The sequence below is a fragment of the Gymnogyps californianus genome, chromosome 29, assembly GCF_018139145.2.
Source record: "Gymnogyps californianus isolate 813 chromosome 29, ASM1813914v2, whole genome shotgun sequence".
Classification (NCBI taxonomy): domain Eukaryota; kingdom Metazoa; phylum Chordata; class Aves; order Accipitriformes; family Cathartidae; genus Gymnogyps; species Gymnogyps californianus.
Window position 1 is genome coordinate 2,100,134 of NC_059499.1, and position 12,988 is coordinate 2,113,121.

Sequence of the window (12,988 nt, forward strand, 5' to 3'; positions counted from 1 at the left end):
TGTGAGGGACCCCCCGCCGCCCCCCAGCCCTCCGCCGGTGCCAGAGGAGCCGGCTGGGGCTCAGCCCCACTGCAAATAAAGCCCCTTCCTCACCGCCCGGCACTGGCGGCTCTTTGCTGGGGAGGGAACGGGGCCGCTCGCTGAGGGGCTTTGGGGCCAGATCCTGTGAACCCCGAGAAACCGGGAACACTGGGGTGCTGCCCCCGAAGCTGGGAGCAGAGCAAGATGGGGGGGGACCGACTCCTCTCCCCCCCCCCCCCATCACAGAAGGCGCCTGGGTGCCGTGGTACCCGTCGCTTTGTTAAAAGGGTTTTACTCTGAATCAAAAAAATAATTTACCCCCCCCCCTTGCCCTCCCAGTTGCACAGCAGGGTAACGAGCGCTCCCCCAGCGGGGAGCAGAAAGGGGGTGAGTGGGGCAGAGCACCCCTCTTCCTGGCTCCCCCCAACCCCGAGAGCATCACCCCGCTTCCGCAGAGGCCGAGCGGGGAACGGCAGCAGGCTGCGCCGGGCCGGGGCCGCACCGAGGGCAGGGTGCCCCCCGCCCCGGGGTGGGGAAAATGCGAGGGAAGGGGGGGTCCTGCCCCGAGCCCCTCAAGCCCGGCCGCACCACAAAGCACCCGGCCCCCCCTCCTGCCTTCCCCGCGCTCACCCTGTGGCCATACCCTGTAAGGAAAAAAAAAAAAAGTCTAACGAAGTCGCTAACGAAGCTAACGGGGCGCCCACGGGTACCGGTCGGATCCCAAAAAAATCCCTTCCGGAGCGGGCCGGGGCACGGAGCCGCCTCTGTGCCACCGAGAAGGGCCAGGGCTCGGCCGGGCGGCAGCACCGGAGGAACAAACCGCAGAGGCGAAGGCAGCGTCGTGACCTTCCAGCTGCCGAGAAGAGGGCACTTGGGTACGGCGGCGGCGCGGGCAGCGCGGGCAGCGCAGGCAGCACGAGCGGGCAGGGCCGCGGCTGCCGCTCAGTCCTCGAAAGGCACCTGCAGTGCTGAGTACATCATCACTCTGCTGTCGTCCTCCTGCTTACCTGGGGGGGGGCAGAAAGGAGAGAGAGGGTGAGCGTGGGGGGGGGAGCAGGGTTGTTTTGGGGGTGCGGGGCTGTCTGGGGTTCGCAGGAGCCCCCGTTAGCCAGGAGACGTGGCCCCCGTTCAACGAAAGGGAGACGGTGACAGGCAAGAGCCGTCCTCCCCCGTCCCAGCAGCTCCGGGCCCCCCTGCGCCCCGGCACCCGTCTCCAACCCCCCAGCACCTAAAAAGAGGACAGAGACCCATCAGAAAAGCCCCCGCGTCGCGGCGGTGCCCCCTCCCCGTCACACACACCCCCCCCCCTTACAGGAGAGGCACTTGAGGATGTTGCGGAAGGAGCCCCCGGCAGTGAAGAAGGCCCAGAGGCCCGTGCAGAGGGTGATGATGAAGATGGGGACCAGGCTGGCCTCGTACCAGGGGTTCAGGAACGTCTGGGGGACAGAGAGAGCAGCGTTAGGAACGTCACCGCCTGCCAGCCGCCCCCACAGCCCCCCCCCTCCCAACCAGCCACGGGGGGGGAAAGGGGAGCCCCTCCAAGCAGAGCAGAGCTCCGGTAAGCCTGGCTTAAACTCCTGCCGAGCGATTTCCCACCAGGAGCTTGGCAGTTAATCCTCCGTCCGACCCCCAGTCCTTCGCTAACCCTCCTTCCCCCGAGCGCACCCCAACAGGCTGCCCCGGGCAGGAGGTGCCCAAGGGGGCCGCGACTCGCCCCCCAGCTCCGAGGCAGGGATTTAGGGAGAGTGGAGCAGCAGCGGGTGTCCCCATGTCCCCCTCCCCATGCCCAGACGGGCGTCCGATGACGGCCGCGGCCGCTTTACTTTGGGGCCAGCTCGCGGTGCAGGTCCGGTCGGCTCTGGCTCGTCAAACTCACCAGCCCCGAGGTGAGGAGGTGACTGGCGACCACCAGCCCCAGGCACCAGTAGCGGCGTTTTTCGCAGGCGTCGAAGAAAATCACTCCCCAGAAGGTGTGGAGCAAGACGAGGGCCATGGTGAGGAACGCTGGGGGAAAGAGAGCGACACAGAGCCCCTCAGACCTCGTCACCGCCTTCCTCCTCCTCGCCTCGGTGAAGGGCCACGCCGCCGGGGTCGGACTCCGGCTCTAACCGGCGCTGCCGCAGCACCCCGGGCACGAGCCCACGTCCCGCGGCACGTGCTGGCCCCCAGCCTCACCGGATGTGATGAAGTAGTACGGCGAGTCCCCGTGGATCCCGACGATGCCCGGCCCGATGGAGTCCGCCAGGATGTTAATGACGGAAAACACGCCGCTGATGATGCCGAAGGACAGGCCCGAGACTGCGGAGGGAGAAGGGAGTCAGCCAAGAGCGACCGCGGCCGTGCTACCTCCACCACGAGCCCCAGACTCAGCAAGCGGGCTCGGGGAAAGGCGGGAGAGCAGGAAAAAGAGTTGGGAAGGCGGCATTAGCCCGGCGGGCTCATCAACACCACCACCCGTCTCCGATACCCAAGCATCCCGCTGCCAGGCAGCCCCGGAAGAGCGCGGGGAGGTCAGCGACAGCCCAAGCCCGGCCTGCGTTCGTGCTCACCGTAAGCCATCTGCCTGAGGGAGATGGGGGACCGGCCGTCCTCGCTGATCGTCGCCAGGCCTTCATCCGCTTTCCTGCTCGGGCGGGAGAGAAAGCGTGAGCGGCCGGTTTGGAACAGGGGCCTCGTCATGCAGGAGAGGGGAAGGGATAGTTATAAACGAGCCTGGGGCGAGGAGGAACAGCTCGCTCCCGGGATCTAACGAGGAAGATACTTTGTGGGGTTCCCCGGACAAAAAGCAGAGGTTGGGCACCGACCGCAGCTACCGGAACAAGCCAGCCGGCCCCACGGGGCGCGCGGAGGCCGCCCTCGGACAGGCTCTTACTTCAGCAGCTTGAAGTAGGCGAATCTGAAAGCTTCCTGCAGCAGGACGGAGACGGCAGCCCCGAAGATGAGGAGGCCGTACTGCAGCTTGGCGTCCTCCCGGTCGCTGAGATGGACCGAAACGAACCAGATCAGAGAGGCCAGGAGCAGCGACACCAGCCAGAAAAACGCCCTGGGGAGAGAGGAACAGCAAGCTGACGCTCCAGAGCTCAGAATCACGCAAACACGTGCCAAACCGCTTGCTTGGTTCGCCCAGGCTCCGGGTCACACGTTTGTGGGCTGCCTGGTCATTGTCACGTGAGGAAGGCAGGCGAAGGAAGTGTGTGGCTGAAAACCAAACAGATTCAGAAGCCGAAATCCTCCTTTCTCTTCTCAGAGCCGCAACGACCTGCTCGAGGAAAGCTGCTGCCCTGCGAGGCGGGGAAGGATGCTCAATGTTTCGCTCCCTTGAAGGTTAAACAGGGGTCTGCCCTCGGAAAGCCAAGCGTGGTGGGACGCAGCCGGCTCGGAGCCGCTCCTCTCGCTCTTTTTTAAATAGCGAATCCCCCCCTGGTGACACACGGGGCGGGAGTCGTGACCCCGGGCACCGACAGAACGAGCTGAACACTTAACGGGTGGCATGTCGCTGCTCCCAGCTGCGGCTCGGCTCTCCCAGCACGAGGAAGGCTTTCGGCTTTGGTTCTTGCCCGGCCCGCGTAAAGCCCACGCGTTCTCTCACCTGCGAGACGCGTGAGGGACCCCAAAGCGAGGGGACCCCGGTACAGGGACAGCCCCCTCCCACCCCCTACAAATTCACAGCCTCATCCCACCCACACAGGCCATTTCCCAAACCCTCCTCAGGCCCCCCCCAGCCACAGCCTGCCCCCAGCCACCCCAGAGCTGCCCCCCAGGGTGCTGCCTCCCACCCCAGACCTCCTCAACTGCCCCAAGGTCTCCCCTTCAGCCCCTCCGCACGCTGCCTCGGCCTGCCCAGGGCTGCCTGCCCCTCTCAGACACCCTCAACTGCCCCCTACGCCCCCTCCAGTGCTGCCTGTACCTGAGACTCCCTCAGCCCCCCCATCTACCCTCTCTAAGCTGCCAACCCCGCTGTGGCCCCCTCAATTACCCCAGAACTGCCCCCCTCACCACCTCAATCCTGCCTGCCCCATCACCCCCCCTCAACTGTCCCCATCACCCCCACCGCTGCTGCCTGCCCTGCCCCAGACCCCCCCCATCTGCCCCAGAACTGCCCCCACAGCCCCCCACTGCCTCCTCAGAGCTGCCTACCCCTCAGAACACCCCAACTGCCTCCCTCAGCCCCCCTCAATGCTCCCTGACCCCCCAGCTGCCCCAGAACTGCCCCCCTCGGCCCCCCTCAATGCTCTCTGACCCCCCCAGCTGCCCCAGAACTGCCCCCACAGCCCCCCTCAATGCTCTCTGACCCCCCAGCTGCCCCAGAACTGCCCCCACTGCCCCCTCAGAGCTGCCTACCCCTCAGAACACCCCAACTGCCCCCCTCAGCCCCCTCAATGCTCTCTGACCCCTCGCTGCCCAGAACTGCCCCCCTCAATGTTCTCTGACCCTCCAGCTGCCCCAGAACTGCCCCAGAACTGCCCCCCTCAATGCTCTCTGACCCCCCAGCTGCCCCAGAACTGCCCCCACTGCCCCCTCAGAGCTGCCTACCCCTCAGAACACCCCAACTGCCCCAGAACTGCCCCCCCCAATGCTCTCTGACCCCTCAGCTGCCCCAGAACAGCCCCCTCAGCCCCCCTCAATGCTCCCTGACCCCCCCAGCTGCCCCAGAACTGCCCCCACAGAGCTGCCTACCCCTCAGAACACCCCAACTGCCCCAGAACTGCCCCCCCCCCAATGCTCTCTGACCCCCCCGCTGCCCCAGAACGGCCCCCTCAGCCCCACAGGCCCCTCGGGCCTGCCCTAAAGCCCTCCCCAGGCCCCCCCAAAAGGCCCCCCCAGGGACCCCCGCCGGGCTCACCCCGCCACCAGCACGATGACCCGCAGCGGCTCCGCCGCCACCGTCAGGAGAACGAGGGCGAGCGCCGGCCCGAAGGCGATACCGGCGCAGCCGAAGAAGACGGCGGCCCCCATGGCGGCGGGGCGGGGCGGGGCGGGGCGGGGCCGCGCGGGGCACGCCGGGAGCTGTAGTCCTCTGGGCGGGAACAGCGCCCCCTGGCGGCGGGGAGGCCGCGCCGCGCTGCGGGAGTCGGGGAGGGGGGGGTAGGACCAGCCCCGGGGATGCTCCCGGAGGCGGGGGGGGGGGGGAGCCCCTCTGCACCCCAAAAACCCCTCCAGCCGAGAGGGTGGGCGCGGGCTGTGCAACCCCCCCGGACACCCCGGGATCTGGGGAGGGTCCCTGGGCTGGGGGACACGCTGGGCACGCCACGCCATTGCCGCAGGACGCTGCCAAAGCCCAAAGCTCTTTATTTCGGCCTCTTCGGCCAAGCGGGTAGCGCAGCCCCAGCGCCCCGCCGGGGTTCGGACGGTGATGCCGGGGGCTTCAGGCACAGAGGGACACGCTCCGGGGTTGGGGTTGTCACCACATCTGGCTGCGGGTCACAGCGTGGGCCCTGCCGGGCCCGCCGAAGACCAGCTGGGCGTACGTCAGCTCTCCCTGCGGGTGACAATGCCCTCAGAGCCGTCCCCGCACCCCCAGTTCCCCCGTCTGGCAGCGACCGTCCCCTGCCGCCTGCGGTCCCCGAGCAGAGGGACGCCATCTCCCTGCCAGCCCGGCGGCACCCGGGGGCCGCAGGGCCTCACCTCACCCTCCCGCGACGCAGGCGGCTCCGGGGTCCCGGGCTGGTGGCCTGGAGGGGACAGAGCGGGGAGACGTGTCACCAGCATGGGGATGGAGGGGACCGAGGGGGATGATGGAGCGGGATGAAGAGGGATTGGGGATGGAGGGGGATCAGGGATGGAGGGGTCACAGCGAGACGGACAGGACATTGGGGGACAGCGGGGGACATGGTGGGATGCCCCCCCCCGGCCCGTGCCGCGCTCCTTACCCATCGGCGTGGGGCGGCGGAGGCGGCGGATGCTGAGGCAGAGGCTGAGCAGCAGCAGCACCACGGCCCCGGCCAGGACCCCGATGCCGGGAGTCACGCAGCTGCCTGGGGGAGAGGGGCTGGCTCGTCCCACTGTCCCCCCCCCCCCCCCCAGACCCCCCCATCCCCCCACCCTGGGGCCAAGCCATCCCCTCTGCCTCAGTTTCCCCAGGGGTTCCCCCGTACTCACCCGTGGTCCTGTGCAGCTCCGCGCTCCTGCGGACGGGGGGCCCGGAGGCGTTGAAGCTCACCTCGCAGAGCCCCCCGGCCCCCCCGGCCGTGCCCATGGGGCTGATGAGCGGCCCCACGCCGCCCCCCAGCCCCAGCACCCCCCCCGGCCCCCCCGGCCAGGAGACGAGGACGGGGCCAGCGGTGGCACCCACGGCACAGACCGGGCTGGAGGGGGCCTGGGGGTCCCCGCGGGGTGCCAGCACCCGCACCCAGCTCCCGGCCCTCCAGCTGTCTGCAACAGGGAGAGGGGGCTGCAGCGGGGTCTGACGTGGGCACGGATCCGGGATGGAGGGGATGGAGGCGGATGGAGAGGATGGAGGGGGACAGAGGAGGATGAAGGGGATGGAGAGGGATGGAGAGGATGGAGAGGGATGGAGAGGATGAAGGGGATGGAGAGGGATGGAGAAGATGGAGGGGGACAGAGGGGGATGAAGGGGATGGAGAGGGATGGAGAGGATGGAGGGGGATGGAGAGGATGAAGGGGATGGAGAGGGACAGAGGAGGATGAAGGGGATGGAGAGGGATGGAGAGGATGGAGGGGGACAGAGGGGGATGAAGGGGATGGAGAGGGATGGAGAGGATGGAGGGGGATGGAGAGGATGGAGGTGGAAGAGGGGGATGAAGGGGATGGAGAGGGATGGAGAAGATGGAGGGGGACAGAGGGGGATGAAGGGGATGGAGAGGGATGGAGAGGATGGAGGGGGATGGAGAGGATGGAGGGGGACAGAGGAGGATGAAGGGGATGGAGAGGGATGGAGAGGATGGAGAGGGATGGAGAGGATGGAGGTGGAAGAGGGGGATGAAGGGGATGGAGAGGGATGGAGAGGATGGAGGGGGACGGAGAGGGGTGGAGAGGGATGAGGGGTGGCAGATGGGGACGGAGGCGGACACGGGATGGAGAGGGACAGCGGGGCTGGTAGACAGGGATGGAGGATGCTGGAGGGGGACAGGACAGGACAGTGGGGGACAGCAGGGGACGCGAAACATGGGGGTAACACGGGGGCCGTGGGGGTCCCACTCCCCAGTGAAGCTGCCGTCCTACCTCCCACCAGCAGCGTGGTGCCGCTGCCGAAAAGCCAGTACCGAATGTGGTGGCAGGCACACAGGTAGAGGCCGGTGTCGTTGGGGCGGGCGCTGGCGATGCGCAGGGTGACATTGTGCCCCGTCCACTTGCAGGAGAACCTCTCCTTCGTCCCTTTCCTGCAGTTCAGGACCAGGTCAGGCCCATCCTTGCCGCGCCGGTACCAGGACAAAGTCAATTTGCTCTCCATGTCCTCGCCGGCATCGCAACCGATCTCCACCGTCTCCCCGGGCTTCACAACCAGGACGGGCTGAGGCTGGTGCAGCCTCAGCAGCGCTGCCGGGGCTGCGGGGACCAACCGGGGGCTCATTCCCCCACCCCAGCCTCCAGCCCAGCCCTGCCGTAACCCCCTGCCGCCCCCACCCCAGCAGCCAGTTGTTCCAAAAAGCCCAGAAATCTCCCCAAACCGGGGGCCTGGCTGCCCTCCCCCAGCCCCGGCCCCCCGCCACCCACCCAGGCAGAGCCACAGCAGCCCCGCGGGGACCAGCGAGCCCCCGGCTGCCATCGGTGGCCAGTGCCGCAATGGAGGGGCCAGCTCCTCCCCGGGGCCGAGCCCTTCTGCAGAGCTGCCACCGCTGCCGAAACCACGGGGGGCCCCGGGCAGCAACGTGCCCCCACCCTCCTGGCTTCGTCACCGGGGACGTAGTGGCCGCTCGGCCACGCGTCGCATCCCGGAGCATCTCCGGCAGGAGGGTACCGGGGGTGGGATGCCATCGCGCGCACCTCGCCCCCCCCCAGTGCCGAAGCCTCCGAGCAAAATTTGGGGATTTTTGGAGCATCGTGGGGGAATAAACCCGCCTGGGCGATGCTCTGAGCCGCGGGGATGCTGAACCCCTCCCCAAAACCTCCAAAATGGAGAGAAAATCGTTTCTGGAGGCAAAACCCGGGCGAGATGCTGCAGGTCCTGAGCCAGGCGCTGCATGGGACCAGGCTCGGGGGGGGGGGGGGAAATTTGGGGGGGTTTAAGCATTTTGGGGATGCTGGGGGATGGAGATGGCCCCAGTCAGGAGCAAACTGGGGCTGGGTCCCCCCTCTTGACCCTGCCTGGGTCCCAAACGTGCTGAAATCACAGAAATCGCATCGCCACCGCCGGTTTTTGGGCAATTCCCGGGAGCACCTGATGGAAAGTCTCCCCCCGCCACCCCCCACCATCCCCCTGCACCCCAAAACGCCCTTCAAAGGGATTAAAAACTGCAAAGCCATTCCCAGCCCCCAGCCCTGCCGCTGCCTTTCCTGCTGCGGTTCGGCACACCGGGCCCTCGGCCAAACCGGCGCTGAAAAACATCACCGACTCCCGTTGCTGGGCGGGGGGGAAGGTGTTTGGTGTCAATAAACCCTATAGAAGTGACAAAATACAGCAGCGAGGCCGACCGCAGCCGTCTCCAGCTCGAGCAAAGCCTCTAGCTGCTGCAGAAAGGCAGAACATATATATTATATATTGCATGAATTATATATACTCCTCTCGTTGGCTGATGCCATGCTCCGGGGGCTATTCCCGGTGGCTCCCACGCGGGAGCTTGGGGAAATCTAGCCCAAAGTCCAAGAGCGAGCAAAACGTTTGCCTTGGAGAGCAGAAAACCAGGGGACGACGAAGCCCAGGGCTCCTCGGAGAGACGGGCAGGGGGATGAAAGCCCCCGTTGCAACACAGAGCTGGAATTAAAATTCAGTTTTGCGAGCGAAACCGGGGCGCACCGTTCCGTCCCCAAATTCCCTCCACCGTTCCCTCCCCAAATTCCGCCTCTCCTGCATCCCCCCCGGACTCCCAAATCCCAAATAAACCCTCAGGCTGGAGGATGCGCCGGTCCCTTGGGACCCTCAGCCCCCCCGGCTCGGCATCACCCTGCACTAAACCCGGCCCCGAAGGGTCCCGTCGGCTGAGGATGGGTGGCAAAGCCCTCGTTTCTACTCAATTTCCGTCACCCACGGAGGCGGCCGAGGATGGAAAGTCCCACGGGGGGGGGGAGGACGGACACGTGGGGGACCCCCCCGTCCCGGCTGGGGCAGGGCCAGCTCCTGGGGTGCCTCCTCTGAGCATCCCCGGGGCGTGCGGCTGCCAATTCCCTGGGGGGGCCTCATCTGTCAGAGCCCCCCCAGCCCACCAAGCCTGGGAGGGAGGGAAAATCTCCCTGGACGGAGGGAAAATCTCCCCGGACGGAGGGAAAATCTCCTCGGCAAAAGGTTTTTGGCCAGCATGTCCTATGGGCTCCTGGGGACCCTCCTGCTCCTCCTGCCAGGTACGTGCCCGCTCCAGGAACACCCCAACCCGGGCTGAGATTTGCCGACGTGGGGGGTGTGGTGTGTCTTTTTTTTTTTTGCCCCAAAACATTTTTAAGGCAACATACTGGAAAGCCTGAAGTGCCGAAAATCCAACTCAAAGCTGCTCCCCTCGTGCAGGAGCCACCTCGGCAGAGCGGGGACGGGTCCAGCAAAGCCCGAGGCAGCTCTGGGTGCTCCCCGGAGAGACGGCGGAGCTGAGCTGTCGCATCTCGGACCACAGCCAGTCTGTGAACTGGTACAAGGAGAAGCTGGATGGCAGTTTGTACTGGATTTACCAGAGCTCAAATTACTCCTCTCTGGTGGGAAAATACTCGGGGAGGAAGGAAACACGTGGGAATTTTTCCCTCGCCATCGGCCTCGCGCAGAGGGAGGACTCCGGGGTTTATTACTGCAGCTCCCCTGCCTTCCACCCCCTGTTTGGGGACGGGACCAGGCTCGTCGTCACCGGTGAGTGCCCGGCAGGTTGCCCAGTGGCTGGGGACATCCCCAGGGAGGTTTATGCCACCCCCCAGCACCCATTTTCCCTCTTTAGACGCCACCGAGCCCAAGCTCTCCATCCTGGTGCCCGTCGATGCAGAGGAGCCCGGGCAGCCCTCGGCCAGCATCCCCCTGCTCTGCCACCTCCACGACCTCCCTCTGGGCTGGGACTCGGTGCGCTGGCAGCCCGGCGGGGAGGTGACGCCGGTGACGGCGGTCGGCATGGACGAGCGCGGCATCCTCAGCGCCTGGAGCATCACCTGGGTCTCGGCCGAGCGGTGGGACGGGGCTGCGGCGTGCACGGCCCTGGAGGACGGCACGGGCAGGACCCTCAGCATCACCATCAGTAAAGGACCTGGTAATTAGTCCATCCCCACCCCCCCTTCCAGATCCCAGCCTCCATCGACCCCCTGCATCCCAATTCTTCCAGCCTTTCCTTGTTTAGGAAATCCCTACATCCCAATTCTTCCTTGTTAAGACACATTTTGGAAATCCCTTGCCCCCCCCCGTCGCTGGGATCCCCCTGCACTGAAATGCTTTAAACCGGCACATCCCCCCCTTGCACAGCTCTGAGCCCCCCCCGTTTCGAGGGATGCTCAGCCCTGACCCCCTGTTTCGGGGGATGCTCAGCCCTGACCCCCCTGTTACGGGGATGCTCAGCCCTGACCCCCCTGTTTCGGGGATGCTCAGCCCTGACCCCCCGTTTAGGGGATGCTCAGCCCTGACCCCCCATTTTGGGGGATGCTCAGCCCTGACCCCCCGTTTCGAGGGATGCTCAGCCCTGACCCCCCATTTGGGGATGCTCAGCCCTGACCCCCCGTTTCGAGGGATGCTCAGCCCTGACCCCCCTGTTTCGGGGATGCTCAGCCCTGACCCCCCGTTTCGGGGATGCTCAGCCCTGACCCCCCGCATGCTCAGCCCTGACCCCCCTGTTTCAGGGATGCTCAGCCCTGACCCCCCGTTTCGGGGATGCTCAGCCCTGACCCTCCGTTTTGGGATGCTCAGCCCTGACCCTCCCTTTCAGGGGATGCTCGGCTCTCCAGAGCGACCAAACCCACGTTCTCCCCCCCTCCATTAACTCTCCTTTCCCCCCCCCGCAGAAGGATGCCCTTCCTGGCCGCTGATGCTGGGGCTGCCCTGCGTCTGCCTCCTTTTCCTGCTCCAGCTGACCGTCCTGCTCTGCAGCCGGCGCCTGGCCAGAGGGGACCCCCCTCCCGGCCCCCCCCTCGCAGCCGCTTCGCCCCAGCTCTCTCCTTGCCTTCCCCAGGAACCCACATATGCATCCGTGAGACTCACCCAGGAGGTAAAACCGCTTCCTCAACCCTTGGCGTGAAATAAACTCATTTATTTATAGCGTCCTAACGCTGCCCTGGTCAAAACCCAACACCCTCGGATTCAAAATTTCCTCTGGAGTTTTGTTGGGGGGGTGGGGGGGGGTGCGGAAACCCCACCAGCCTGGTGAGAAAATTCACTTTGGGCTGGTGGCGGTGGTGCAAACGCCGCTGCCGCATCCCCGGGCTCCTGCCTGGAGCATCTCCCCCGCCGCGCTGGGGGCCGCTCGGCTCGCCCGAAAGCCGAGGGTGCCTCTCGCCCAGGTGTCGGCTCGAGCACCAGCAGGAACACCCAGGCATTGGGTGCCCCGGCGTCCCCCCTCCCTCAAACCCGCTTTGGGGGAGCCCCGCAGCTCCCCAGCCGGAATCCCAGCCCTTTGCACAGCAGGAGCAGCTCAGAAGCAGCCCGGCTGCTTCAAAAAGCATCGAAATTGGGCGCAAGACTGGGTTAGACACGAAGTATTTCATTTTCCCAGTCAGAGGGACCACTTTTTGCCGTCGCTGGCACCGGTCCCCAGCGTCACCCGCGCGGTCTCGCCCCGGGGAGCTGAAAAAACTCAAAGCTTTTCTTTTTTTTATTTGCTCCACACCTCCTCAAATGCAAAATGAGGTTTAATAACGCCAGGTCTGGCTTTCCCTTGCAGACGGATCCACGCCGTCGAGGTGCCGAAACGCCCCTGCCCCGCTCTGCCAAAACCGCCGTCCGCAACTGAGTGAAAAACCAAGAGAAAAGGGAAAATTGTGAGAGTCTGTGGGATGGGAGCTGGGTGGGCACGGCCCCTCGGCGTCCACAGCTCACAAACCTCCATCGATAACGTGCAGATTTGCCCCCGGCATAGTTTGCAAACTTGCAGGAGCTTTGCAAAAGCCAGGAGGATTTTTTTCAGGTGTAATCTTTTCCGTTAGGATTTGAGCACCAGCGCCGGGGAAAATTCCCTTCGGATCTTTTCTAGCCTCTTGGGGAGGGTTTTTAGCAGAATCTTTTTTTTTTTTTCTTCATTTATAATCTCGAAAGCGAATTTCACGGCTGCTCGTAGACGGTATCACACACAAACCGCCCGGAAAGCTTATTTCAGTGGTTTACCAGCTAATAAGCACACGAGCGCTCCGGAAGAAATGCAAAAACCCCCTGGGCAGCTGCCAAGCGCTGGGAGCGAGCTGGGATGGGACCGGCCGGCACGGTGTCACCGCCATCTAGTGCTGCCGTGCCACGGTGCCACCGGCTGGACCCTGCACGTCCAGTTTGGGTGGCCGGAGCATCTCCGGCAGCTTCACGATCCCATTTTTCCCTTTCCAGGGCAGCGGGGCTGGGTGGGAAAGAATGTTTGCTTTTTTCCTGCTGGGTTTCTCTGCTTGGCTTGGAGGAGGAGGAGGAGGAGGAAGGTTGTAAGCACCGGGGGGAAGGAGGGGATGCTCGATAGCAGTGAGAGATGGCGTAAAAATAATAAAAATCCGGATTCCTGGGTAAGCAACGGAGGTCTCGGATTTATATCAGATTATGCCTTGCGGAACCCTGCGTAGCAGCCGTCAGAAGTCGCTGCTTGCCGTGGTTTAACCCCAGCCGGCAACTCAGCCCCACGCAGCCGCTCGCTCGCCCCCCCCTGCCCCGCTGGGATGGGGCAGAGAGTCAGAAACATGAGAAAACTCGTGGGCTGAGGTA

The 12,988-nt window shown here is 65.3% G+C and overlaps 2 protein-coding genes across 2 annotated transcripts; one reads left to right on the forward strand and one right to left on the reverse strand.

Annotated features, from left to right (window-relative positions):
* Positions 1-360: 360 nt before the first annotated feature.
* APH1A (aph-1 homolog A, gamma-secretase subunit) lies at positions 361-4,977 on the reverse strand. Its single transcript, XM_050912349.1, has 7 exons — positions 4,865-4,977; positions 2,894-3,064; positions 2,571-2,644; positions 2,197-2,319; positions 1,898-2,025; positions 1,334-1,457; positions 361-1,028 (listed from the first exon to the last, which is right to left on the reverse strand). Exons 1-7 carry the CDS (start codon positions 4,975-4,977, stop codon positions 964-966), a joined length of 798 nt encoding a protein of 265 aa, XP_050768306.1. The 3' UTR covers positions 361-963.
* Positions 4,978-9,434: 4,457 nt separating this feature from the next.
* On the forward strand, positions 9,435-10,363 carry LOC127026929 (M1-specific T cell receptor beta chain-like). Its single transcript, XM_050912224.1, has 3 exons — positions 9,435-9,477; positions 9,638-9,967; positions 10,053-10,363. Exons 1-3 carry the CDS (start codon positions 9,435-9,437, stop codon positions 10,361-10,363), a joined length of 684 nt encoding a protein of 227 aa, XP_050768181.1.
* The last annotated feature ends 2,625 nt before the right edge of the window (positions 10,364-12,988 follow it).